This window comes from Cnephaeus nilssonii, assembly GCF_951640355.1.
Source record: "Cnephaeus nilssonii genome assembly, chromosome: 13".
NCBI classification, from domain to species: Eukaryota; Metazoa; Chordata; class Mammalia; order Chiroptera; family Vespertilionidae; genus Cnephaeus; species Cnephaeus nilssonii.
Window position 1 is genome coordinate 37,661,583 of NC_137084.1, and position 25,804 is coordinate 37,687,386.

Below are 25,804 nucleotides of genomic sequence, written 5' to 3' on the forward strand. Positions count from 1 at the left end.
CTGCCGAGCTCAGCAGTACAGGAAACAGAGTGGCACAGTGCAAGAACAGTTCATTGAATAAATAATCACTGCACGTCACTGCTTGCTAATCTCTGTGTGGTGCTAGGGTTCCCTCAGTGGACCAGACAGAAGAACAGCCCTAAAGGAGTTGCTGAGCAGCGTAGTGGGTGAGAGCAAGGCCTGGGAAAGCCCTGCGCCCTAGAGTTCTCCAGAGTTCCTCGAAGCCCATCCCCCCCAAAGTGGGTCCTCGGGGAGCAGTCAGTAAAGGGACAGCCTCGTGACCTCTCTAAGCCTCTCCTGCCTTGAATTGTGCATCTGTGGGGCTTGCACAGCAGAGGGACAGGAGCCAAGGAGAGACGCCTGGTGTTGGCGCTGTCGGCTGGCTGGGCACAGGCAGGGGTGGCTGAGCCAGTCTTGTGCAATCCCTGAATTTATAAAACAGAGGCCAGACAAGGCTGAGCTGAACTGGGGGTGGGGGGTTCAGCTTCTGGACTGGGAGCCAGGATCTGTTTGTAGCCTCCCACTGCAGACGGGGCGCTGCGTGACTCATGAGCCGAAGGGCCAGGCAGAAGCCATTCTCTTTGGTTCACAGGAATTCTGCTTGTTTATTTGTGTGAGAGAGAGCGTGCGTGCTTCCTTCTTCCCTTCTCCCCCTCTCTAACCTTTCCTCCTCTGCAGGAGATCTGCCCAAGGAGAACCCATATGAGGATGTGGACTTAAAGAGCCGCAGAGCGGGACGAAAATCCCAGCAACTGTCAGAGAATTCCTTGGACTCTCTGCACAGGATGTGGAGTCCTCAGGACAGGAAGTACAGCAACCCGCCCACTCAGGTAACGGCAGCTGGACTTGCGCCTGCAGGTCAGCACGCGGGCCACCGTGGGGGCCTGTCCTACCCAGGCTGGGCCTGTTTCCATTCGGCTTTTCCCCTCCCCAGTGCTTGGCAAAGGATGTGACCTCAGTCGGGAGAGAGCTCTGCACTCAGGGACTGTGGCCTGTTGAAGCCCTTGGGGACAATCGAGACATGCTCTTCAGGGCATCCTGTCCGGCTGCCTTCCTCTCCCCAGTAGAGCTCTGAGCTGCCCAGCTAAGGCAGGAGTCCCCGTGGTCTGCTGTCTTATCATTTTCCTGCCCCCTTCTGTGGGAAGCAGGAAAGCAGGGCCCTGGTTGGAGCCTTGGCATGCTGCAGCGCTGGCAGAAATGACCTCATACTGGCACTTGGGGGGCCAGGCACAGGTCCAAGAACCAGTTTTGAGAGCTAGCCAGGTGTCCACGAGACCTGGAGCCACTCCTGTTGGAGGGAAGAAGAATGACTCTCCCAGGAATGGACTGAAAGAAGGCAGAATGAGAAGGGTGAAGGGTCAAAGGAGGCCCTCAGACTTCAGCTCCTTCTGGCCTTGTCCAGGGTGGTGGACAGGAGGCAGGAGAATTAAGGTGCTTTGCACCTACCCTGGCATCTGTAATTCTCCATGCAAATGGGGGGACCTGTATATATATGTTTTTAATCCTTACCTGAGGATATATTTTCCATTGATTTTTTTTTAGAGAGAAAGTAGAAGGGAGGGGAAAAAGGGAAGAGAGAGAGAGAGAGAGAGAGAGAGAGAGAGAGAGAGAGAGAGAGAGAGAAACATTGATATGAAAGAGACACACCCATTGGTTGACTCCTGCATGTGCTCTGACCAGGGCTGGGTATGGAACCTACAATGCAGGTGCATGCCCTTGATGAAGACTCGAACCCATGACCCTTAAGTGCTTTGGCTGACTCTCTTACCACTGAGAAACACTGGCCAGGGCCAGAGGGACCTGAATATTTTTAACATTGGCTAGAGAATATAAAAATGATTTCTTCTGACTGGAATATTGTGACTATTTTTATAAAAGATTTACCTTCCTAATGTGCTTCTATTGAATGTGCATTGCCTGACTGATTAGGTGGGAAGGAAAGAGGCATTGAGGGCAGGGAGGAAGGAGGACATGGTGCAGAGTGATGAGCGGCAGTGCCAGACCCACACAGCAGGTGGGAGGCATGCCGAGTTTGCAGGGGGTGCTGCTGGCAGTGAGCAGGATCGCTGAGAGGAAGGCGGCCTGGACTGTAGAGTGGCAGTCTGGATGGAGGGAGGCAGCAAGTAGATCAGGGCTGTGAGGGAACCACCTGGCTCTGAGGCCGGCCTTGCTGGGCTTTGGTGGTCAGAGCGCTGTGCTGCCCCTAGAATACGTGAGCAGGGCCAGGCCGGCATGTAGATTGTGGCCTCTACTGGGGAAGCCTTTTAGGACTGGATCGGGCTGCGGGGGAAGATTGGCTGCAGCAGCCGGGCTCGGTAGAGAGCAAAGTCTACGTCTAAGCCTTGTCCCAGAGCTCAGGGGAGCCCCCAGAGTTCCCGGTTGGCCTTTTTCCACTCAGATGACAGCCCCGTTTTCTTAGCCTCTGCTTTCTTTATTCTGGCAGAAGTCCTTAAGCTTCCTTTGTGGAAGCAAGTATCTAATCTAGCCCTGATTAGCAGCTGAGGTCTTGAAAGAGGAAACCCCAGAGGGTGGAAATTTCAGGGTGGGATTCTGGGAGCCGGTGATGCCATCCTGTGGCTGCTAAGTCCAGGCCCCAGCAGGTCAGTGCTGGCCAAGGCTTCTGTGGTGAGCCCCTCCCCCACCATGCCTCCCCCTTGCCAGCTCTCCCTGAAACCCGGCAGCCAGACCTTGCGCAGTGGAAACTGGTCAGAAAGGAAGAGCCACCGGCTGCCACGATTACCCAAGAGACACAGCCACGATGACATGCTGCTGCTGGCTCAGCTGAGCCTGCCATCCTCACCCTCCAGCCTCCATGAGGACAGCCTCAGCACCACGAGTGAGCTGCTGTCCAGCCGCCGGGCCCGCCGCATTCCCAAGGTAGCCTCCCCAGTGGGGCTGGGCAGGCAGGCGGGCAGGCAGGTGGCTCCTTCCTTCCTTCCTTCCTTCCTTCCTTCCTTCCTTCCTTCCTTCCTTCCTTCCTTCCTTCCTTCCTTCCTTCCTTTTTCCTTCCTTCCCCTAATCTGGGATTGCTCCCTCAGTTCTCCTTGAGTATATCCTGGGTCCATGCACTGGCCTTTCTTTTTCATCTGGTTAATTCCCCTTTCTTATCAATAAAGATGCAGTAAGTGATTAATGGTAGGCAGATGTTACGGGAAGGACAGGCCCACCTCTGCCCCTAAGAAGTACTCCATGGCTCTGGATGGATGGAAACCAGTCCTTAGGAGATTCCCCATTACTGCAATTTGGGGTGTGCATTTTGAGGTCTCTCTGCACAAATATTTTCAGGCTTCGAAGGACTTCAGACTCAAACATTGACTCCCTTTCTATAACTCTCAGAACTAAGAGTTTGCAGTAGTCATTTATAGGCAGCCAGGCCCAAACCCTCAGCCCAAAGCAGCAGGATTTAGCTAACTGGTATTTTTAGCCTGCAAACAATGCTTGGGTATATTGGGAATTTAGCTCCTTCCTGTCAGGCTCCAGGTTCTGGCCCAGAGGGGAAAGGCTGGAATCCCTGTTCCTGTTATTGCATCTGAGGAGCTCTTTGTCTCCGTTGGTTCAGGGACTCTTGGGACCCAGGAGTTCCCATCCTGTCCAGTTTGATCCCAGTTCCTTCCTCTGGGGAGCTAAGTTTAATGTCCTTGTCTTGGGACAGGAGTCCACTTCGGGGGCGTGTAGATGGAGAGCTACCTGACCGTCTGCACTTGGTGTCAAGGTAGCAGGGAGACCAGCATTGGGCCTGGGGCATGGAGGGCAGCAAGCTTGCACCAATAAGACGACGGGTGGCCTACTAAGCAGCCTTCTTGGCGGTAGGGGCAGCTGGTGTTAGGTTACCTCACCCTCCCTGCTTTTCTCACCCAGCTTGTCCAAAGAATTAACTCCATCTACAATGCCAAGAGAGGAAAGAAGAGGTTAAAAAAGCTGTCTATGTCCAGCATTGAGACAGCATCACTGAGAGGTAGGCCTTGATACTCGAACTGGTTCAGGTGTCTGGGGCCCTTGGGCATTAGAAACAGGGAGAGGCATGGACTAGCCTCAGCTTACCCTTCTGTGGGCCCATCTGGGGATCCTGCTGCCTTCTAGGAGGGTAGAGCCCAGCCAAGAAGTAGTCACATGAGCGGGGAGGGCTAAAGAGGGAAGAAAGCTGTGAATGGGATGGTTCAGGCTTTGGGCTGTGAGGCCCTGAGTAGGGAGGTGGCTGGGGAATCTACTTCAGGCAGAAGGAAAGTCCAGACTGACTTGCGTCCTCAGCTTCTCCAGATCAGGACTGGACGGTAAGGGTTTGTATATAGATAAGCACCTACAGTTTGAGCTCTGAAGGACCCTGGTCTCAGGCCACTCAGTGCCTGGCCATGGGCCCCCGGACCTGGAACAAGGTACAGATTCATCCCTCGTGAGAAGAGTTGGGGCGTGGGGTTCACCGGAAACACTTGCTGCGGGGCAGGGGCTCAGCAAGCATGCACTCCTGCTGTTTCTTTCCAGATGAGAACAGTGAGAGCGAGAGCGACTCTGACGACAGGTTCAAAGGTGAGGTGTGGCTCCCCACGAGCATGGCAGCCATTCCCAGCCCTGGCTCTGGGGAATAAGCCTTCCCTCCCTCCTCGTGTTTCGTGCCCATGTCCCAATTGGCCTGGTTTGGAGAGAGAGCAGGCAGGCAGGATACCGGGCCAGCAGAGCAAGGAGCTATGGGAGTGTCCATTTCTACAGTCAGGTGAGCTCAGTCCTGCAAGGTTAACTTTAGACATCTCCTTTGCCAAATTTCAGGCTGGTGTCCTGGCCCACACTTTCCCAAGCAGCTGTCTGTAGGGATTGGGTACTGGGTTTGCCCGGTCAATGCGAATCCGGGCGGACATAGATGGGTTCGGAAGATTGCAAGCGCCTCTTCTGGTTCTAAGGAATGTGCCTCGGTCTGAGGAAGCCGGTCCTCCGGAGGCCCGAGGCCACTCATCTCCCTTCCCCTGGAGGGGAGGACTGCTGCCTCCCGGAAAGGCTCTGGGGCCTTCACATTCCCGGGGCCTTGGACAAATCCCTGTCCTTTCTCTCCTGGGAAACCCGGCCTAGAGGATGGAAGGAGGAGGGAGCCAGTCCCCTCCTTCCCACCTCCACTGGCCCAGGCAAGTGGGCAAGTGGACTTTGGGCCTGAGGACGGGGACCAAGGGTTCAAGTTCAAGGACTGATTGAGGCCTAAGGATGAAGCCTTTGTGGATGTTCATATCTCCTAGTCCTGCTGGCACAGGGGTGGTTGGGCGCCAGTGACACATGCCTGGGTTTGCCTGGCTTGGGCAGTCCTATTGGCCCAGCACAGCCTCCAGAGGCTCCAGGAGGCCCAGACCAGTAGCTCCCTGTGTCAGGGCGACACCTTGCTCCTACCCCTTCTCCCCCAGACCTAGCTGGGCGAGGTTGTCAGACTAGGCTCATGTGCTTAGAGGTGACCCATAGAGACTGAGCCCCGAGTCTGGTATGGAAGGGGGCTAACGTGGGGTCTGCTTCCTGACCTGTGACCTGCCCCCAGCCCACACACAGCGCCTGGTCCACATCCAGTCGATGCTGAAGCGTGCGCCCAGCTACCGGACGCTGGAGCTGGAGCTGCTCGAGTGGCAGGAGCGGGAGCTCTTTGAGTACTTTGTGGTGGTCTCGCTCAAGAAGAAGCCATCCCGCAACACCTACCTCCCTGAAGTCTCCTACCAGTTTCCCAAGGTGAGGCTGTCCCCACCCCTGCACCCCTCCTCTACCGCCTCTGGCTGCCTGGCCCATCCGGGGAAGAAGAGAGGCCCCATCCTGCCATTTCGACTCACCTGGCTGCCCTGCGCGCAGCTGCTTATCGCCAGGAGGGAAGACAGGGTTCCAAGGGCTGTGGGCGTTTATGCAGAAGGCGAGGGTGGGGAGAGCAGGGTGCTTAGACTAAAGTCACATTGCTTACAAGGACTAACAAGCATCCTGACAAAGGGCCCCTGGCTTCTTCCCGCCCCCCCCCCCCGCCCACTTTATTGAGATATAATTCACATACTGTATAATTCACCTACTTTACAGTGTACAATTAAATGACTTTTAGTATATTCACAGAGATGTACAATTCATTTTAGAACATTTTCATCACCCCAAAAGGAAACTCTGTACCCATTCCCCCATCTACCTTACCTCTTTCTACTCCTTCCCTCCTCGGCACCACATGCTGGCCTCCATTCCCTTCCTTTGACACTCAAGCCTTTCTCACCCGGAGCATCTGTCTGGAATGTCTTTTCCCAGCTCTTCCCATGGCTGCTAGCTCTTTCTCATTCTTCATTCGCTGTTCAGATAGTACTTCCTCCAGGAGATCTTTCCAGATACCCTCAAGAAGCCCAGTTCTCTCTGTCCTATCACCCTGTTTATTTACTTGGGGCCCGCGCTGAAATTTTGTTGTTGATGATCTCACTCTCCTGACCAGTGTGCAGGGACAGGGACCTTGTCCACTTGGTTTCCATTGGTAGCCCCAGCGCTTGGCACAGTGCCAGGTGCCACATGCAAAGTGCCCATTTGATGTCCATGGAATGAATAAACGATGGCTCATCCCACACCCAGACCCCTCTGTGAGAATTGGGAGTGGGGACAGGGTTTGCTGAGAAGCATGCCAGTTGATAGGATGCCATCTAGGGCTCTCAGGGGAGGAGATGCTTCTTAGCCACCCCTACCCCCCACCCCCAGGCTCCATGCCTTCCCTTGTCCATCTCTCCCCATATTCCTCTTGCCTGCAGCTGGACCGACCCACCAAGCAGATGCGCGAGGCAGAGGAGAGGCTCAAGGCCATTCCCCAGTTTTGCTTCCCTGATGCCAAGGACTGGATGCCTGTGTCCGAGTATACCAGGTGAGGCCTGCCCGACCTGGCTGGCGGGAGGATGAGGGCAGAGCCTCTTTACCCCCATGACAGTGGGCAATTGAATGGGGCCCACCCTAGTCCCAACCTCCTCTCCACAGCAACCCGGCCCTTCACCCCCTCCCTGGGATGGCAGTCCCCTTCTTGGGGGCTGTCCCTGGGTCCTCTGATGCTTTCCTGATGCCAGACCTCTCCCTGTTCCAGTGAGACTTTTTCTTTCATGCTGACCGGGGAGGATGGCAGCAGACGCTTTGGCTACTGCAGGCGTTTACTGGTGAGTAGGGCTGTTCAGTCCTCAGGGGCTGGGCCACAGCATTTGTATGTTTGTGTGCCCTTCTGCGACTTTAGCTTGTATGATATGCTATGTTCTGCTCTCCTGTGTGCTCTCTGAGGCCACCCCAACACACACACTCACATACACTCACACACACACTTACATTCACACACGCACTCATACATACACATACACACACGCTCACTACACACACACACCTACACACACTCACACATTCTTATAGATGAGGCACTCCTGGGTTGGCAGGACTCAAAGGGGCCGCTCTGACTGGGCCCTAAGAGTATGTGTAATATGGGGGAGAGAATGGAGCTCCTTCTTCTGGGCTGTCATATGTTTTTAGCTTGCCTATACTTTGTCTTTTCATTCATTTGTCTCTGGCTTCTGAGCTCTGATTGCTAATTCCAGATTGCAGGACTATGTCACCCCAGCAGTATGTGTGTGCGCAACAGATTGGGGTGGAGGAAAATCTTCTTCACCCCCATTTCTAGCCAGCCTGATGTGGGAGGCATCCTGTCCATGGTTCGTAGAGCTGGAGGCTGAGCAGGAACAGAGCAGTGCCTTCTCTGGGTTTGTGGGAGATGCCTTTCCTATGGGATTCTGGGAGAGTTAACCTTTCCGATGGGATTCTGGGAGAGATGCCTTGAACTCAGAGGGGAGAGTTTTGAAAATATAAGCCATGTTGTGGAGAGAGAAGCCCTTTCCTAACTCCTTTCCCATGAGTCCTGGGAAATACATAGAGATAACGGTAAGAGTCCTGTTTGCACTGTCCCCTGGAACTCATCAGGAGTGTTGTTGGCTAGGGTTGTCAACTATGTTTCAGGGTTCCCAGGTTTTAGTGGGAGAAGGCCTTACTAGATGCCAGTCTGGGGAAGATGAGGGCGATCCTCGGCAAGGGTAATATACAGCAGGGACCCCAAATGAAGGATTTGGGGCCACTCATTCATTCACTCATTCATTCATTCATTCATTCATTTATAAACACGTATCATACACCTGTTGAGGGTCAGCAAACATTCTAAAGGCCCATAAAGGTGAGTTAGACATGGATCCTGCCTTCAAGGAACTTTTGATAGTGGAGCGGAGGGGGTAGGACTTTCAATGTAGAAGGTAAGGCAAAGGGAATAAACTATTATTTAGAACCTATTATGTTCCAGGCTAGATGCTTTAAGTATGTCATTTTCCTTAATTCTCATAATAACTCATAAGGTACTGTTATGTCCATTCTATAGTTTAAGAAACTGAGACTCAGAGTGTAATGATATTCCAGGGTCACACAGCCAGTGAGGGACAGAGCCAGGTTTATTCTCAAATCCTTTAACACCAAGTCTGGTGCTCTTGGATCACCCCAAAGGGTAGTCTGGGGAGAAGTGTTATATGGATGCCCAGCGTGTGGGGCTAAGGGAGTGTGGGGCAGTACAGATGCAGGTGGTGAGCCAGGCAGTGGACAGCACGCCCCCGGTTCCCCGGGCCTGGAGGAGAGCATTCCGAGGGCTCCCTTTGCAGGAGCAGAGCCGGGTCGGAGCTGCTCCTTTGCAGGGGGCCTGCTGCCCCCAGGGAAGAGCGTGTTTGTCCTGGCCTGCTCAGAGAGGGCCTGGGCTGGGTCCCTGCCAAGGGGGCTGGCACTAGCTCGGCATTCCTGCAGATTGGACACAATGATTCTAACCCAAATCCCACATACTTGATTTAATCACTTGGGGCTTTAGGGGAGGCGGGGGAGAGGGAAAGATTGAGGAGTGAGTTTCAGGCCTAATATGGACAAAAACAGATTCTGCCTTCTCTTTAGATCTGTGACGTGTGGCCAGCAGGTTTGGAGACTGAAATAGCCCCATCTGCATTTGCTTAGCAGCCTGCATGCGGGGCCAGCACCTGCTGCTCTCCTCCCTCCCTCCCAGGCCTGGCCAGGCACTCCCGGCCTCTGAGCCAGAGGCGGCCACAGAGCCCTATCAGCCCGTGGCTGGAGCAATAGACTCCTGTGGGCTCACCTCAGCCTGCATTTGGGGGCTCCTGGCATGGGGAGCTCTCAGTGCATAACTCCTCCACTGCCCACCTTTTAAATCACTTTTTTCTTTGTTCTCCTCTACTCTGTAGCATACCTCTATCCCATGCCTTTGTATCCCTTTCTCTTCCTTCCTGTAAGAAAGCAGCATGCTTTAGAGGCAAAACAGCAAATCAGGGTCAAAACAGACTCCTGGTTCCATGACTTGTTGATACATGATCTTGAGCAATGGCTTAATATTTTTAACTCAGTTTACTCATCTATAAAATGGGGATAATAGTGCTTATCTCACGAGTTTACTTCAGTAATGTACCCAGCCCAGGACACTTATCTATTTTTAATTAGTCTTCCCAGAACGGGATGGGTCAAGCAAGGGAGAAAAGAGCATCCGAGAAAAGGAATGTTTTGCAGAATGCCCCCTGTTGGGGGAGCAGAAGACTACATGGCTTGCCACTAAGAATATATACAAGTTCCTCTCATTACCATTGCATTCTTGAGGGTCCCAGCCTTAGAGATGTAAATCTACACATCATACCACAGCCTCTGCCAAACTGCTTTGTCCTTTGCCAGCCCCGTCAGTGTCTTTCTTGGGGGCAGGGCAGAGCCCATGTAGAGTTTTGCAGGAGGCTGGCACCTTGGGCTGGCAGGCCCACCAGAGGCTGAAGGCTCCCCACGAGAGCCTGGCTGAGTAGAGGTTAAGAAGAGGTTTGGAGTCTTTCTTCTTCCACTAGAAGAGTAGTCCTCAGCCCTCGGTTCCAAAGGAAAAGGAGCCAGATGTAGTAATCATGCATTCTCTGTGTCTGTGTCTCTCTCCTCCTGTCCCGGCCCAGCCAAGCGGGAAAGGGCCTCGGTTGCCAGAGGTATACTGTGTCATCAGCCGTCTTGGCTGCTTCGGCTTGTTTTCCAAGGTAAGAGGGCTCTGGCTTCCTTCCTCCTTCCTCCCCCCAGCTGACAGCTCCCAGAGGAGTATCTGCAGCCAGCTTAGATGAGAAAACCACCTGTGTGTGCGCAGGAGAGGGCGAGAGAAAGAGAGAATGCAACCGAGAAAAGAGCAAGTGCAGGCGAGCTCTCTGACTTCCTCCTGATTCCCGAGCCTGGCTCCTCATCTGGCCAGCTGGCCTCTCCCAGCTCCTGCACCAGCAGTGTCTGTCTGCTCATGTCACAGCCCACCCTGGGCTATGGGCAGAGACAGATTTCTTGGGGACAGAAACCACCTTGGGGAAGCCAAGTGCCCAGGGACCTGACTCTCAAGTGGTATTTCCTTTTCCCAGCTACTCAGTCAGCTCTTGGCATCTGAGGCCAGGACTGGTTAGGGGGCAGAGCAGTCATGGGGTGCCAAGAGAAATGAGAAGGGTCGGGTGTGAAGCTTCTGGAAAGACAGTTCTCCTGTCTCCCAGCGTTTGGCCTAGGCGGGTCAGATGCCAGGCTGCCCTCTTCTCTGCCCAGGAGGTCGGGAAGGGCAGCGCCCTGACACCCTTCCTCTTTGGGCTGCTGGTGGCGGGCACAGGTCCTAGATGAGGTGGAACGGCGGCGTGGGATCTCCGCTGCGCTGGTCTACCCCTTCATGAGAAGTCTCATGGAGTCGCCCTTCCCTGCTCCAGGGAAGACCATCAAAGTGAAGACATTCCTTCCAGGTGCTGGCAACGAGGTAGGGATTTGCTGCTGTCTCTTCTCTCAGACGAGGGACTGGGGCTGGAGGGAGGCCTGCCTACCTACGAGTGCGGTCTCTGGGAGGCCCAGAGCATGGCCCGTCCTTGCTCACCATGTTCGTACACCTGCTCAGTAGGAACTGACAGAGGGAATGACAGGACCGCCATTCTCTCTGCCCAACTCTGCGACTCCTAGGGGCCTTCCCTGACCTGGCTGGACTAAACTGAACACCGCCTGCCCTCCTTTTTCATTCACCCAATAGTTACTGTGTGTTCTCTCACATTCAGGGTCATGCCAGACGATACAATTAAAGAGAGCACGGCTCTGTCCTTGTGGAGTTCATAGTCTAGTGGAGAGACTAGTAGTAAATAAGTATTTCTACATGTAAGTAGATAATCCTTAAGTGCCAACTGAAAGCACAGGAGTGTGAGTGTGTCACGAGGGGTCTGCTTTAGATTAGGGGCCAGGGAAGGCCTCCTCTGGAGAAGGGGGCAGTTTATCTGGGTTACAAGGTAAGTAGAGTCAACTAAATGAAGTGGGAGGAGGGAGACTGAAAGAGAAGGGTATGGATGGGAGAAGGTCATTCCAGGTAGAGGGAACAGCACATGCAAAGGCAAAAGTTGGGGAACTGTGTGTGCTTGTCAAGGAATTGAGAAAAGGCCAAGATGGTTGGCAGGGTGGTGAGCAGGGGTGGAGAGGCCAAGTCATAGGGTGCCTGCTCGGCCAAGGTAAGGATTTTGGATTTTATCTAAAGCAGGGTTGTAGGATCTGAGCTATGTTTTTAAGATCTCACTCTGGCTGTTATGTAGATAATGGACTGGGGTGACAAGAGGGATGCTAGCTAGGCTACTGTGGCTGTAGTGTAGGTAGGGGATGATAGTAGCTTGGATTAAGGTGTGCTAGAAAAGATGAAGAAAAGTAGATGGATGAGATGCATTTTAGAATTAGGATCAAGAGCATTTTGTGTTTGATTAGAAATAGGGAATAAGGTTAGGGAGATTTAAAGGCAAACTCCCAGCTCTCTGGCTTGAGCAATGGGGTAGCTGATGGAGCCCCTGATGGAGGAACAGGTTATGAGGAGGAAGAGTCCGATTTTGTGCAAGTTACATTTAAGACACCTGTGAGACACCCAAGAGAAGATGTGTGGTAGCAGAGTGTAGATAGGGAAGAGAAGAGAGCCCAGCCTCGGTCCTCCCCAGTCCTGAGGGACCCCAACTTTGAGAGGTCCCACAGAGGAGGGGTAGCAGCCCTGAAGATTGAGAAGATAGGAGGGATACCAGGAGAGGGTGGGGCTTGGAAGCCAAGGAAGGGGAGGCAGGGCATCTCAAGAAGAAAGGAGGGATCAGAAACTGCCAAGAGGTCAGGATGAGGATGGCAAGATGCCTTGACAAGAATGGGTTGCAGAAGAGTGGGGACTGGGGGCCAGAAGCCTGAGGTGTGAGTTGAGAAGTGAATGGCTAGGGGGTGGAAAGTGGAAACAGCCCGTGTAGACATGTTTTCAAGAGGCGTGGCTGTGGAGAGAACTGGGGAAGGGGACAGTGGTTGAGAGGAAGTGTGGAGCCAGGGGAGAGTTTGTTGAGGATGGTTGTTTGGATGCTAGTGGAATGGCCCCACAGAGGAAGTTCAAGAAGCAGGAGGGCCCGGCTGGTGCGCTCAATGGTTAGTGTTGACCCATGAATCAGGAGATCATGGTTTGATTCCCAATCAGGGCACATGCCCAGGTTGCAGGCTCAATCCCCAGTAGGGGGCATGCAGGAGGCAGCCGATCAATGATTCTCTCTCATCATGATGTTTCTCTCTCTCTCTCCCTCTCCCTTCCTCTCTCTGTAATCAATAAAAACATATTAAAAAAAAAAAAGAATCACACACAAAAAAGAGTCAGGCTTTGTGGTATAGTCATTACTTAAATTACTTCATTTCAAAAACAAAAAAGAAGCAGGAGGGAGGGTATAATCCAGCTGTCACCCATAAGGCACTGGTGGTGGGGTCCAGGGAGGGGCTGGCTTTTATTTTGGTGTAATACTAGGGGAGGGCCATGGTTTGTAGAGTTTAGATTCTCATCTGATGGCTTCTGTTTTCTCAAAATAGAAAAGAAGGTCATCCTCTGAGAGGGAGAGCTGGGTGCTGGGTTCTAGAGAGGGAAGAAGAAATAAATTAGTCATTTCAAAGAACAGGAGAGGGACTGCTTAGAGAAACACTGGGTTTGCTGGGAGTGGCGAAAACCATTTAAGACATTGCTCTTAGGCTGTTTTCGCCCACCCTCGTTGGGAGGGACTTAGGCTTCGTGAGTGGTCTGACTCTGCCCAAGAGCCCAGCAGCAGGCCTGGGAGAGCTTCAGGATGTGGCCCCGCCCCCTCAGCAGCCTCATTTCCCATCACTCTGACTTGAATGGCTTACTGTCCCTGAACCCTCTTCTTTTGCCTAGAAGACACTTCCCTTATTCTCTCCACGTTCAGCATCTTGGGCTGAGCTGCTGCCCTGCCCCCACCCTGCCCAGATGAGGTTGGCACTTTTCCTCAGAGCCAGAAGCCCCCCTGCACACACTCATCATGTTTTCTCTGTCCCGGCACCAGTCTCACAGGCTGTGGTTAGGCACTTTCAGCCCCACTGGACTGTGATCTGAGGGTGGGATGAATGAAAAGAGGCCCATGTCAGGATGCTGCCTGGGTGAATTCTCACTCCCTGGAGGGCGCCTGGCCCTTGGGTGGTAGGGATGGGGGCAGTGCACCGCAGAACCTCTTGGAAGGATGGAAGGACCGCATGCAGGCTCTCAGGAGGCTGGGTAGGGGCACTTCACTGTGTCTTCTCCCGGCAGAGACAGGACGGGTGCAAAGGTCTCTGGCATAATTGTGATGGGGGATTCCTTCCACCCACACTCACTGAGCATTTTGGGTGTACCCAGTACCAGATCTTTGGGAGACTGAGCATAAACAGGTCGTTAGGGCAACTTGTGCCCATGTTGTACCCATGTTCCTGCTTCTCGGGGTACAGAGGGATGAATACTGACTGAGCTGGGAGTTAGAACTTCACTTGCTTAGACCCCGAGACACAGATGAGATGATGTGGGGGGAAAGCCCCTTGAAGAGAGTTCTGGAACCATAGGGCTAGAAGGGGGAGTTTGTTTTGCGCCCCAGTTCTTAGGAGGCCTGCACCTCCATGCTGCACACATTTGCTGAGGCACCAAGGGAAAGACTAGGCCACCCCAGGACAGTGCTGCGGTGTGGCCTGAAGTTCGCAGTTCCCTGGCCCACACTGCCAGGATCCATGCTCCCCTCCACCCTCATAACTGCACCCAGGGAAGTGGCTCTCCGCGCCATGGCACTGACCTTGGAAGTGGCCTTGCAACCCCTTGGGAGGAAAGATTGCCAGGTCCGGCCCTGATAAAGAAAGTCCGGCTTCCTGGCAAGGTCGCAGAATAGCCGGCCTTTCCTCGTGCTTTCTTGTCCCTGGCACAGAGATTAGATAGGCTGGTAGAGAGAGGCGAGTGTGGCAGGACAGACACAGCCTCTGGAAGGAGACTCTTCTAGTAGGAAAGGGAAGGAACATGGCAACAAGGACTAGCATTGCCTTTCCAGAGGTGGATGAGCATAGAGTCCCGGGGTGCGGAGATGTTGCTCTTCCTATGGCCTCTGAGCAACCAGCAACTGTGGGGGCTGGTCAGCGTGGGGGCCAAGATGTTTGCTTGGGGAGATGGGCAAGAGGGCGGGGAAGACCCTACAGATCAAGCTATGCTGTTTCCTCATTCTCATCTGTGAGAGTAGTCAGCTCTCCTCCCTTTCCCGAGAGCCTGATGGGCGGCCCCTCAGCTCCTTCCTGCTGGAGCCTCCCCACACTCCTGGAGTTAGCCCTCTTGCTCACCAGTTGGGTGTCCAAGGGGAGGAAGAGACTGGGTCTTTTGCACAGTGGGCTAGATTAGAGACCCTGGAAAAGAGAGGGTGGGAAGGGAGACCAGCATCCGATCACTTTGTGAAGGACCTGGGAGTGGCACCCAGCTGGCCTGCCTCGACCCACTTTCCCCATCGCTCTCCTGCAGGTGTTGGAGCTGCGGCGACCCATGGATTCCCGGCTGGAGCACGTGGACTTTGAGTGCCTTTTCACCTGCCTCAGTGTGCGTCAGCTGATCCGAATCTTTGCCTCACTGCTGCTGGAGCGCCGGGTCATTTTTGTGGCCGATAAGCTCAGGTAGGGCCCCATAGGGCAAGGTGGAGAAGAGGGGGAAGGCACATCACTAATTCACCCAGCATGTGTTTATGAACACCAGCCCGTGTGAGAGTGTGTGTGTGTGTGTGTGTGTGTGTGTGTGTGTGTGGTGAGATCAAATAAAGAGGGAAAAGTTAGCAAATCCGGGAAGAAAGGGTGGTTGGGAGCACACAAGATGAGAACCCAGTTGAGGACTGGCCTGAGGAAGAGGAGGGACACTTCCTTTGCAGCAGACAAGACTGCGCAGATGCACATATGGGGTGGACAAAAGTAGGTTTACAGTTGTGAGTACATGAAACACAGTTTGTTCTTGTATTATTTACTAACTAGAGGCCTGATGCCCAAAATTTGTGCAAGGGGCTCGGCTCCCCGCTGCTGTGGAGACTGCCTCTGCCTCAGCCCCGCCGCTGCAGCTGTCCAGAAGGACATCCAGATAATTAGCATATTATGCTTTTATTTTTATAGACTAGTGGCCCGGTGCACAAAATTCGTGCACATTAAAAGGGGATTAATTAGAGGAAATATTTTAATATTGCTATTTGCCCTTTCTCTATAATAGAAGTATCAGAGATGAAAGAAAATTAGTAAAATATATATGAAAATCTCTCTCCTGTCAGAGTCTGGGGTGCACCACGGGACCCAGAGTCAAGTCCCGGCCCAACCACATGCGCCTCAAAATTGCTCGAGACTCAGACCCAGCGCCCCTCCCACCCCCCATTGGGCTAGATCCAGACCCGGCTGGTCCCACCCTTGTCAAGCCCTGCCAGGCAGGTTCCCTGGCCCAGCCCTGGGGCAGGGGCGCGGCCTGAGGTCCCCCGTCAAGCCCCGCTGGGTGGGGGTGTGGCCTGAGGTCCACCATCAAGCCCCACTGGGCGGGGGGGTTGGGGGGGGGTGCAGCCTCAGGTCCCCTGGCCTGGCGCCAGGAGGGGGCGCAGCCTCAGATTTCCCATCAAGCCCCATTGGGCAGGGGGCGTGGCCTGATGTCCCCCGCCCGGGGCGAGGGGAGCAGCCTGAGGTCTCCTGGCCCAGCACTGGGGCGGGGGGGGGGGGGGGGGGGGGGCGGCGGGGGAGCATACCTTGAGGTCCCCCATCAAGCCCCGCCGGGCAGGGGGAGCGGCCTGAGGTCCCCCGTCAAGCCCTGCTTGGGGGGGGGGGGGCGGTGTGACTGGAGGTGTCCGTGAGCAGGGAGGCTAGCTTAGGAGGAGTAAGGAAAGAGCTGGATGGGTCACAAATCTTGGTCCGAAGCATTGGCATTGATGATTTTAGAGGAGTTCTGCATGCCAAGATCTGATTGTGGCATCAGAGGGTGGCAGAGGTGTCACTGGACACGAGGCGTTCCAGAAGCAGCCAATGTGGATGGGACTAGAGATCTCTGTTCTAAGAACACTAATACCATTTATGAGGGCTTCTTTCTCATGACCTAAGCCTTCCAAAGCCCCACCTCCTAATATCGTATTTGGAGTTAGGATTTCAACATATGAATTTGGGGGGACACAAACAGACCATAGCAAAGAGTATGTGTGGAGGTGGGCTAGGCAGGGAGAGGATGAGATACTGGCAGCACATTATCTATTTTTTTTGGTCAAATAATCTGTCACAGGCAGCAGTGGTTTCTCCAAGGTGGCAGAACTCATTCATTCAGGTATTTATTACGTTACCTGCTATGTGCCATACCATATGCTAGGTGCTGATACGAGGGGCAGAAAAGAAACATCCTCTGTCCCGTTTGTCCCCCAAGAAGCCCAGGATCCCTGAGGTATCTGTCTGCATATATGAGGGGTGGCGAGGGGAGCAGGAGAAATGGATCCTGAAGGCCACTGGGACAGGACCCCCTGCTGCCCAGCTGTGAGGCTCTGGTCTGGCCAGACCTTGGTGCCCCTAACAGAGCCTGGACCCTGAGGTTTCTTTTCCTGAAGCTTCCATTCCCTCACTGGGGGCATCCTCTCTGCCACCCTACCGTTTGCCCAGCTCCAGTGGGGATATGAACACAGCTGTTGTTTCTGTGGCTGCAGCTGCCGCTGAGCACATCCAGGACCCTTCTGGGAGGAAAGTGCCCCAGGGCCCTGCTCTTGGCCTGGCCTGGCGTTTGAGTTCTGCCAGTCTTGGGTCTTAGAAAAGATGTCCTCCTGCCCCGGGTCTGCCTCTGACGGGAGAGGGGCAGGGAGGGAGCCCAGTGAGGGCGCACAGGCCCGGACTGCCGTCAGGGCTCAGGCAGTGCAGCCAGCTCAGGCTCCGTGCCTCATGTTTTAGGTGTTACAAGTCCTTTGTCCCTCTGGCTGGGTTCTGATGTCACGTCTATGGGATGTGTGTGTGTGTGCACGTGTGCATGAGCTCTGTGGCGATCGGATCAAGTCCCTTTGGAGGAGACTGTGGAGATCAGTGTGTCCCGAGGCCCTGAGGCAACCTTTTTCCAGATCTTTTTCAGATGGCTCTCCTTGGGGTGTGGGGTCACAAATCTTGTGCCCAGGGGAAGGGCTGCTGTGCCCAGGGGAAGGGCTGTCGGGGCCAGGGCACCTGTCTCTGCCTCAAGGCCCAGCAGTATTTTAGGTGTCCGTAGGGTGGCAGGGCAGTCAAGCAAAGCACTGGCTGACAAAACACTCATGAACATCCAGAGATCATTCTAGAAGAGGGGGTCTGTTTCTGTTGTGTCAGAGAACCATGTCCTCTGACTGGTGGGGCATTAGTCGTGAAAGGGCAAGAGTTCCTATGGAGCTGATCACGCAGAGACCAAGCTTTTATGGCTAATAGGTGGGACCGTAGATGTGGAGGACAGGGTGGGAGAGTCGAGCTTGAAAGTGGTCTTGACTGTGGTCCTCTGTCTCCTGATCTGTAACATGGTCCCTCGGGGAGGGCCTTGGACTATGCTCCTGGCAGATGGACAGTCCAGGCCAGGTGTGTCTCCTGTTTGCTGGTGCCCTTCACCAGCCTTCAATGCACCTGGGGAGTGTGCACTCACCTTTGTACCTCATGGCTAGCATCCTAGAGATTTTCCTCTGGCTCCCACTGGTCATTCTGCTTGGACAGCCAGCCCTGTAGTGTGCCTGGGCATAGAGGCCTGGAGCCCCCTCTAGGTCAAGAGAGGGATGACCCCACTGAGACCTGTGGCTATTTTTTGGAGCCTGAGAGGAAAGATGGCAAGAATGGTGCCAGCCCCCTGACGGCAGTCAGTGGTCCTGTCAGACCACTTGTTCCAATCAAGGAGAAGAAGGGGTGGCTAGAGGGCAGAGCAGAAGTCATGCTGGGCTGGGAGACAGGAAGTCTGGTTGTGTTGTGGGTCTGCCCCTTATGAGTAAACTGGCCTGGGTATCGGTGGCGCCAGCTGTAAAATGTGGAATTGATGAGGTGACCTCTGTAGGGCCTTCCAGCTCTTGCACGCTATGAATTGGTAACCAGCTCTTACTCACTTTACCTTTGTGCTCCCGGCCTGAGCTGATACTCCTGCACTAGTCAGGCCTGCCTGTGCATTTGGGTGGCCCTTTGGGGAGAGTAGGGTATATGTGAGTCCTGTGTGTGTCCTGTGCATTGCTACATCCCTTCCTGGCTGTTTCTAAGTAGTCACCAAAGAGGGTAGTAGCAATGTCTTTGGGGCCCTGATGGTGGGAATATGGGGGCTTCACTGGCCTATAGGGTCAGACCCAGTCATGAGCCCCATTAGCATCGATTTTTGTTGCACTGGGAGGTTTAACATAAAAGGATGTTCTGAGCCCCAGCAGGCTCTACCTCCCCGTCCTCGAAGGTGCTGGGTCTGGGTTCAGGCACTTTGTCTCTCTTTGTCCACCAGTACCCTGTCCAGCTGCTCCCACGCGGTGGTGGCCTTGCTCTACCCCTTCTCCTGGCAGCATACCTTCATTCCTGTCCTCCCGGCCTCCATGATTGACATCGTCTGCTGTCCCACCCCCTTCCTGGTTGGCCTGCTCTCCAGCTCCCTTCCCAAACTGAAGGAGCTGCCTGTGGAGGAGGTGGGCCACCTGGGGAACCAGCTGGGGGAGGTTGGAAGGAGGAAGGGACAGAAGGAACAGAAACCCCCAGGAGAGAAGGGCAGAGGGGGAGTGGAGGGAGAAAGGCACGGGGATTCTCTCTTTTGTGACCTCTCTACCCAGCTCATCCTTTCTCCCTGGGAGGGCTGTTCCTGGCTGGAGTTACTACTGTTATCTGACCCTGGGACCTAGGGGTCTGGAGGCCTGGGGAGGGCATTGCAGGGATTCATACCCTGAATCACTGTCACTAATGCCTCTTTTCCTCAGGCACTGATGGTGAATCTGGGATCTGACCGATTCATCCGGCAGGTAAGAGTGGGACACTGCGGAACGTGGCCTTCCCTAGGGTGGTGCTTGTTCAAGGCAGACTCCAAAGCAGCCAGCACTGTTGTACACAGCTCAACCTCCACCACCTGCTTGTTAAGCTCTCTGGGTTCCATATTCACAGAATAGACAAGGATGGGAGAAACTGGTCTGAGCAGTCTTGACCTCAGCAGGGTCTGCCTTTCTTGTTGGCACCATCAGCTTCTAGAAGGCGTGAGGGAGTGCAGACAACAGGGCCTGCAAGTCCAAAGACGTGACCTCTGGGCTCGGCCACCTTTGAGCCACATGGTCTTGGACAGGCCTCTGAGCTTCTCTGAGCCGAGTTCTCATCTCTAAACCAGGCATGGTAGTAGCAGCTGCCTTGAAATGTTGCTGGGGTTGATTACACGTGACACATAGAATGCCATGGGATGTAAAAGTTTGCAGTTATTGTCAACTTCAAAAGCCTTTGTTAGTTATGGAAATCCTGCTGGCTCTCTACAAACAGCCCAGCCCAGTGTCGTACCCTCTGGGAGGGTACCGTCTGTTATGCAGCATTGACAGAGTTTGGTCTCCTGGGTACAGGCATCATGGTGCGGACACTGAACCAGAATGTAGAGACAGGAACGGTGGCTTAACCTCACGCCTGAGTCACAGTCTCCCCACCCCAGCCAGCTGCGCTTCCTCCTGGAGCTAAAGCTGGGGGAGTAGGGGAGACTTCGTCGAGGTGCCAGGGTAGGAAGGAACCCTTCGCTGGTCCTGTGAATGCCACCTGCTCTGCCACTTTTTATCCATGTGGCCTTGGACAAGTTTCTTAACCTCTCTGTGTCTCAACTTCTCATCTTAAAGTGAGATTGATAAATAGTATCAGGGTTATTGGGACAATTGAAGGAGAGTGTATTTTTAAGCATTCATACAGCCACTGTTAGTTATTATCCTTACCACTGCATTTTCCTTCTCCTGCAGATGGATGACGAGGACACGTTGTTACCTAGGAAGTTGCAGGCAGCTCTGGAGCAGGCTCTAGAGAGGAAGAACGAACTGATCTCCCAGGATTCCGACAGCGACTCCGACGATGGTGAGTGAGGCTTGTGGCAACACAGTCAGCTCTGGCCCCAGGCTCCTCTGCTCTGGGCCTGGGCCTCCTCTGGCGGGACCCTGCTTCTATGCACCAGGCCCTCTGGCTGATGAGGTGCCAGTTGTAGGACCTTGATCTCACACTAACCTAGAATTCTCTAGCCGCACCATCGGTGGGGTTCAGGGAGTTATGGCTGGACTACGTCTGAGGGGAGAGAAGTATTGTGGTATTTTATCAGACCAAGCTCAGGAACATAATATTGGGGCTGCTTCTCAAGTGGCCTAGGCCAGCGGTCGCCAACTGGTGGTTCGTGGGCCACTGGTGGTCTGTGAAGTCCGAAAGGTTGGCGACTGCTGGCCTAGCTACAAAGCTGTACCTTCTTCCCTCTAATTCTTCTCTGCCTCAGGAGGCTTGGGAAGGAAAACCTCAAGACCTGTGACAGCTACAAAGACTCTGGCTGACAGGAAACTAGTTATTCCTCCCCCTCAGAGCTTGCCTCGAGCCATTGAAGGGGATAAAGGGAGCTTCCTCCTGCTGTGAAGCCAGGAAAACCACCCAGGGTGAGGGGTGTGGGGCAGGGGTCTGGTCTGATTCCCACTCTCATTCATCCAGCAAGTAGTTGCCAGCTTCCATGTTCAGGGCACAGTTTCCAGCCTCCCAGCTTGTGAGCTAGTTGTAAGCCCAGGTGCACAGGAGATAGTTTCAAGAACAGATAAGTGGTCTGGCAGGGAATTTTATTGAGGAGAGGGAGATACCAGCTGGAGGTTGAGGTTGGAGTTTGGAGATGGCAGGCTCTCGACCAGAACCTGAAAGATTTTCTTGTCTCTTCCAGAATGTAACACCCTCAATGGGCTGGTGTCGGAGGTGTTTATCCGGTTCTTTGTGGAGACGGTTGGGCACTACTCCCTCTTCCTGACCCAGAGTGAGAAGGGGGAGAGAGCCTTTCAACGAGAAGCCTTCCGCAAGTCTGTGGCCTCCAAAAGCATCCGCCGTTTCCTTGAGGTTTTCATGGAGTCTCAGATGTTTGCTGGCTTCATCCAAGACAGGGAACTAAGAAAGTGTCGGGCAAAGGGTAAGGTTAGGAGAGCTGGGGTCAGTAGACCTTCTCCTCTTAACCTTTCTGCTTCCAACAGGGCTGAATAGCCAGGCACTGTGATAGAAGCTCTTGGGTATGGCTGGGCCCAGGCCGCCTACCATCCCTTTTCTTCTGATAGGAACTTCCAAGGAGCTTTCTTCTCCTGTCCCAGAGTACACGGCACAAGGCTGCACAGGCTGGAGCCACGTGGCTTGTCTCCTCCAGGAGCAGCATGCCGTTGGTTGCCCACCCCCTCCTCACACATCCTTCTTAATCAGAGAAAAAGACCCAATTTAGCGAAGTCTGAGAATCCAGGGTTGAGAAGGCCCTGGAAGAGAATTGAGCTACCTCTGTCTTAGGTTGGTGGCAGAACACATTCAGAGCAGAAGGTTCTCTTATCGCTTATTTCGTCGGCTCTGCTCACTGTAGGGCTTTTCCACCTCATCAGCATCTTTCTGTCTAACATCAGGGTTATTATTCTGTCCACTAATACTGTCCATTTAGTCTGACAAACCTTTCGAAACAACATTGTAGAGTGGTCTACAAGTAACTAGAGAAGGTGTCTACCCAGCTTTGAAACGAGGAATAGAGTCTTCGCTGTAACGCAGCTCAGCATTGTGCACCTGGGAGCAAGTCATCGAGGGCCTCTTGCTATGAACAGTGAACACCAGTGAGATGCCACTAGTGGTGGTTTTGATGAGCCAGTCTGACTTCTAAGATGCTCCTGTAAATTGTAATTGCAGGGCCTTGTCTTCCCTTCCTCCATTGACTGTTCTTTTCCCTGCTCCTGTTTCTCCTCTTCCCCAGGCCTCTTTGAGCAGCGAGTAGAGCAGTATTTAGAGGAACTCCCAGACACCGAACAGAGCGGAATGAATAAGTTTCTCCGAGGTTTGGGTAAGTAGCTTTGTCATTGATGAGACAGATGTTCACCAAGGGGCTTGGGGGGATCTGTAGCCCAAACTGCTCTATACCAATGCCAATGGGTGTTATACTGGGGCTATAGACAGACCGGGAAGGGGTCCCTTGGTGAGGAGAAGGTTCCCAGCCCAGTGCTCCAAGGGCATTTAGCACAGGATTAACTACCTGCAGAACCAAGAGGAACCACAGACTGTCACCTGAGGTTTTCTGGGTGCACTCCTTCCTGAGGGAGTAGGAGGGCCACTAGGACCAGAGAGCTTTCCTGTAGGCCAGGAGGGATCTACAAGACTAGCAATGCCAGAGTGCCCTCTCTGAAAACCTCCATTCTTTTCAAAGAGCTCAGCCACTTAGATCATAGAATGTCTCCATGTCAAATAAGTTAAATGCTTGCCCAAAGCCAAACAGATTAATATCAGGGCCCTCATTGGAGTGTTTTCCCTACCACGGATCAGATCTGTCATAATCCAGTCTCTCTAATCCTTTCTCTCCAACTGAGAGGGTTAGGGCTGTTAGAAGAGATTATATGGAAATATTCTCACTCTTGCCCTTTCTGGCCCACAGGCAACAAAATGAAGTTCCTCCACAAGAAGAATTAAGCCCCTTTCCCAGTAACAGAGAGTCCAGTGCCTTGCAGAGCCTGGAGCCTGGGGAGGGGGCCCAGCCTGGGACCCTCTGGGCTGCTGTGGCTGCTCTGTCCCCACAGACCCCACCCTCCAAGCCAGCCCACCTCTGCCTTCATGATATCCCAGATACTGTTTGTAAATAATCTGCTGTAAGCTTTCTTATCTGTTTTTGTAACAAGCGAAGAGAATCTGGTAAATATTTGTATATTCCCAAGGGGCCGGGTGCTTTCCTGCCCTGCCCGAGCATGGATGAAGTTCTGCTGGGTGCTGGTGACTGGCCAATTATGTGCAGCTGACTGTCTCGGCCAAACCACTGATCTTCCCCTGGAGGCTCCTGGCCTGCCTGCCTGAGCCCCTGCTGCCAGTCTGGGGCCATGGAGCGCAGATGCTGTCTTGTTATGTACATGGGGACTATTTTTTAAAACATTTTTTTAGAGTTTCTATTTTTTTTTTTTCTAGTAGTCTCCCTTTCCTAACCTTCTGTTTTTAAAAGACAAAGGTCAATCAGTCCCCATTTGCAGCATGATACCAGGCTTTTGGGCCTGGCCTTCTCTTGTTTCTCCCACCTGGGTGATGGTCAGTGAGTCAGGGGAGGCCCACGCCCAGCTCTGCCAGTGCTCTCCGGGCCCAGCTCCCAGTCAGTGGTGGCCATGATGCGGTACAAGGCATCCCTTCTTCCCACCATCTACGGGTGTTCTCAATAAACAGTGTACAGTTGTTTGGGCCCAGAGCCCCATGTGTTCCTTGGCTTCGTTATCTATAACTTTCTCTCCTGAGGGATGGGCTGAGATAGGCCAGCCAGGGGTGAAACACCATCATGAAGGGTACTTGATTAAGAATTTAGCTTCAGAAATTGGTTCTGTGGTCTGACTTTATGATTAGTCTTTTTTATTATTATTATTAATTTGAGAGAGAGAAGGAGGTAGAGGGAAGAAGAAAGAGAAACAGAAAAACATCTATTTGTTGTTCCACTTATGTATGCATTCATTGGTTGATACTTTTATGTGCCCTGACCAGGGATTAAACCCAATACCTTGGCCTATTGGGACAATGCTCTTAACTGAGCTACTGAGTCAGGGAATATGACTAGTCTTAGAGTTAGAAAATACCTAATCATTGTTCTAGTTCAGCTTCCTTCTCTAATAGCCAACTGTTCATACTCTATGTCAGTGTTTCCAGGGATGGAAAATTCTTTCTCATTGCCCTTTGACTCCACTATTAGGTGAATCTCAACATTTTTCTGTTCAGTATAAAGCCCTTACAACATCATTGGGTATCCTGACATTGGTGGAGTGAGGCCCAGCTAAAGCCAACCCAGGGCTTGCTGGTAGTCCTACTGAGAGCTATGGCTCTTCCATGTCACTCTGTGGAGTTATTTGTTGGAACCCTAGAAGGTTCTGCTCCCTTCCATGGAAGACCAAGGAGAGAAGCAGGGTGGGGAAATGGTGGCTTAGGCTTTCTACATACCAAGGCCATCGCAGAGCACAGACCTTGAAGACGAGGTATTAAGCTGGAACGCTGTTCATTAGAATTGGGTTTGGGTCTGGAAGGATTTGAACCATGGAGTACAGTTTTCCTATCCTTCCACCCTAGCCTACTTAAACAGGAAACAATCCCATTCTTCTCTCCCTTTCCTCCTCTACATCTCCATTGAAGGCCTGTGCCGATCCCAACCTGCCCATGTTTGGGGTTGCTGTCTGCCTCATAAAGCAAAGTAGAGGGTAGTCTTCTCTGAAAAGCCTCCTGAATCTGGGTTTTCAGTTGAAGTAGAGAGAGAAGGCAGGAGTTATAACCAGAAAGTCCAAAGTGGGGTGTAGTTACCTCTAGGACGTGTCACTGTTAACACAGCCTGGGCTTCATGACAGTCATAGAAGTAGATTCCTTAATAATAATCTATAATAATAAGAGTATAATATGCTAATTAGACCAGACAGCCAAACGACCTTCTGGATGTCATTCTGGACAAAGCTGCCATGGCAGGGGCTGAGATAGAGGCAGTTAGGGGCAATCAGGCAGGCAGGCAGAGTGGTTAGGGGCGATCAGACAGACAAACGGTTAGGAGCCAGTGGTCCCCGATTGTGAGAGGGTGCAGGCCAGGCCGAGGGACTCCCCCATGCATGAATTTCGTGCACTGGGCCTCTAGTAAAGTAATAATAGTTTCTAAAAGGTGCTATTTTTCTCTCTTTCCCCTCTCTTTTTACATGTAGCTTCAAAGAATCCACAAGATATGATCAGATCACAAGATATTTGGTATAAATATTGGGGGTGGGGTAATTAGAAACTTCTATGTATTTTTAAAAAACTTACAATTAGCCCTAGCTGGTTTGGCTCAGTGGATAGAGTGTCTGCTTGTGGACTGAAGGGTCCCAGGTTCGAGTCCGGCCAAGGGCACATGTCCAGGTTGCAGGCTCGATCCCCAGTAGGGGGCGTGCAGGAGGCAGCCAATCAATGATTCTCTCTCATCATTGATGTTTCTATCTCTCTCTCCCTTTCTCCCTGAAATCAATAAAAAAAATATATTTTTAAAAAACATTACAATTAACCCTCCTGTAACTCTCATCCCAATCCAGAAACCCAATACTGGCACATAATGGTTTAGAATGAGCTGCAAGGGCCCATAGAGTGACTGCTATGGGCAAGGCACAGAAGTCTTATGGGGATGGTAGAGATGGGTGTGTCCAAGGGGACTGGTTTGGGGTTGACAAAGAAGTGTTCAGGGCTTCTTTCCATATTCTGCTTTCACATGATCTCAAAACCCCTAAGCAGATGATTCTCAACCATAGAATCAATACTCACCTTTTCTATAGCAAATACCATAACTCCTCCCCTGTATTATCCTCAA

At 52.8% G+C, this 25,804-nt stretch overlaps 1 protein-coding gene across 5 annotated transcripts in view; it reads left to right on the top strand.

The window, feature by feature from the left end:
* Positions 1-23,692, top strand: part of DENND2B (DENN domain containing 2B) — a 148,727-nt gene extending 125,035 nt beyond the window's left edge. For all 5 annotated transcript variants that reach the window (XM_079788616.1, XM_079788614.1, XM_079788617.1 and 2 more), the window contains 16 exons: positions 679-830; positions 2,662-2,877; positions 3,859-3,955; positions 4,480-4,524; positions 5,510-5,694; positions 6,729-6,838; positions 7,052-7,121; positions 9,969-10,046; positions 10,646-10,786; positions 14,822-14,970; positions 18,770-18,947; positions 19,233-19,274; positions 20,235-20,346; positions 21,179-21,418; positions 22,229-22,315; positions 22,901-23,692. In XM_079788616.1, coding sequence (XP_079644742.1) covers positions 679-830; positions 2,662-2,877; positions 3,859-3,955; positions 4,480-4,524; positions 5,510-5,694; positions 6,729-6,838; positions 7,052-7,121; positions 9,969-10,046; positions 10,646-10,786; positions 14,822-14,970; positions 18,770-18,947; positions 19,233-19,274; positions 20,235-20,346; positions 21,179-21,418; positions 22,229-22,315; positions 22,901-22,935 — 1,937 coding nt within the window. In that variant the 3' untranslated portion in view covers positions 22,936-23,692. The remainder of the gene's footprint in view (positions 1-678; positions 831-2,661; positions 2,878-3,858; positions 3,956-4,479; positions 4,525-5,509; positions 5,695-6,728; positions 6,839-7,051; positions 7,122-9,968; positions 10,047-10,645; positions 10,787-14,821; positions 14,971-18,769; positions 18,948-19,232; positions 19,275-20,234; positions 20,347-21,178; positions 21,419-22,228; positions 22,316-22,900) is intronic.
* Positions 23,693-25,804: the final 2,112 nt, after the last annotated feature.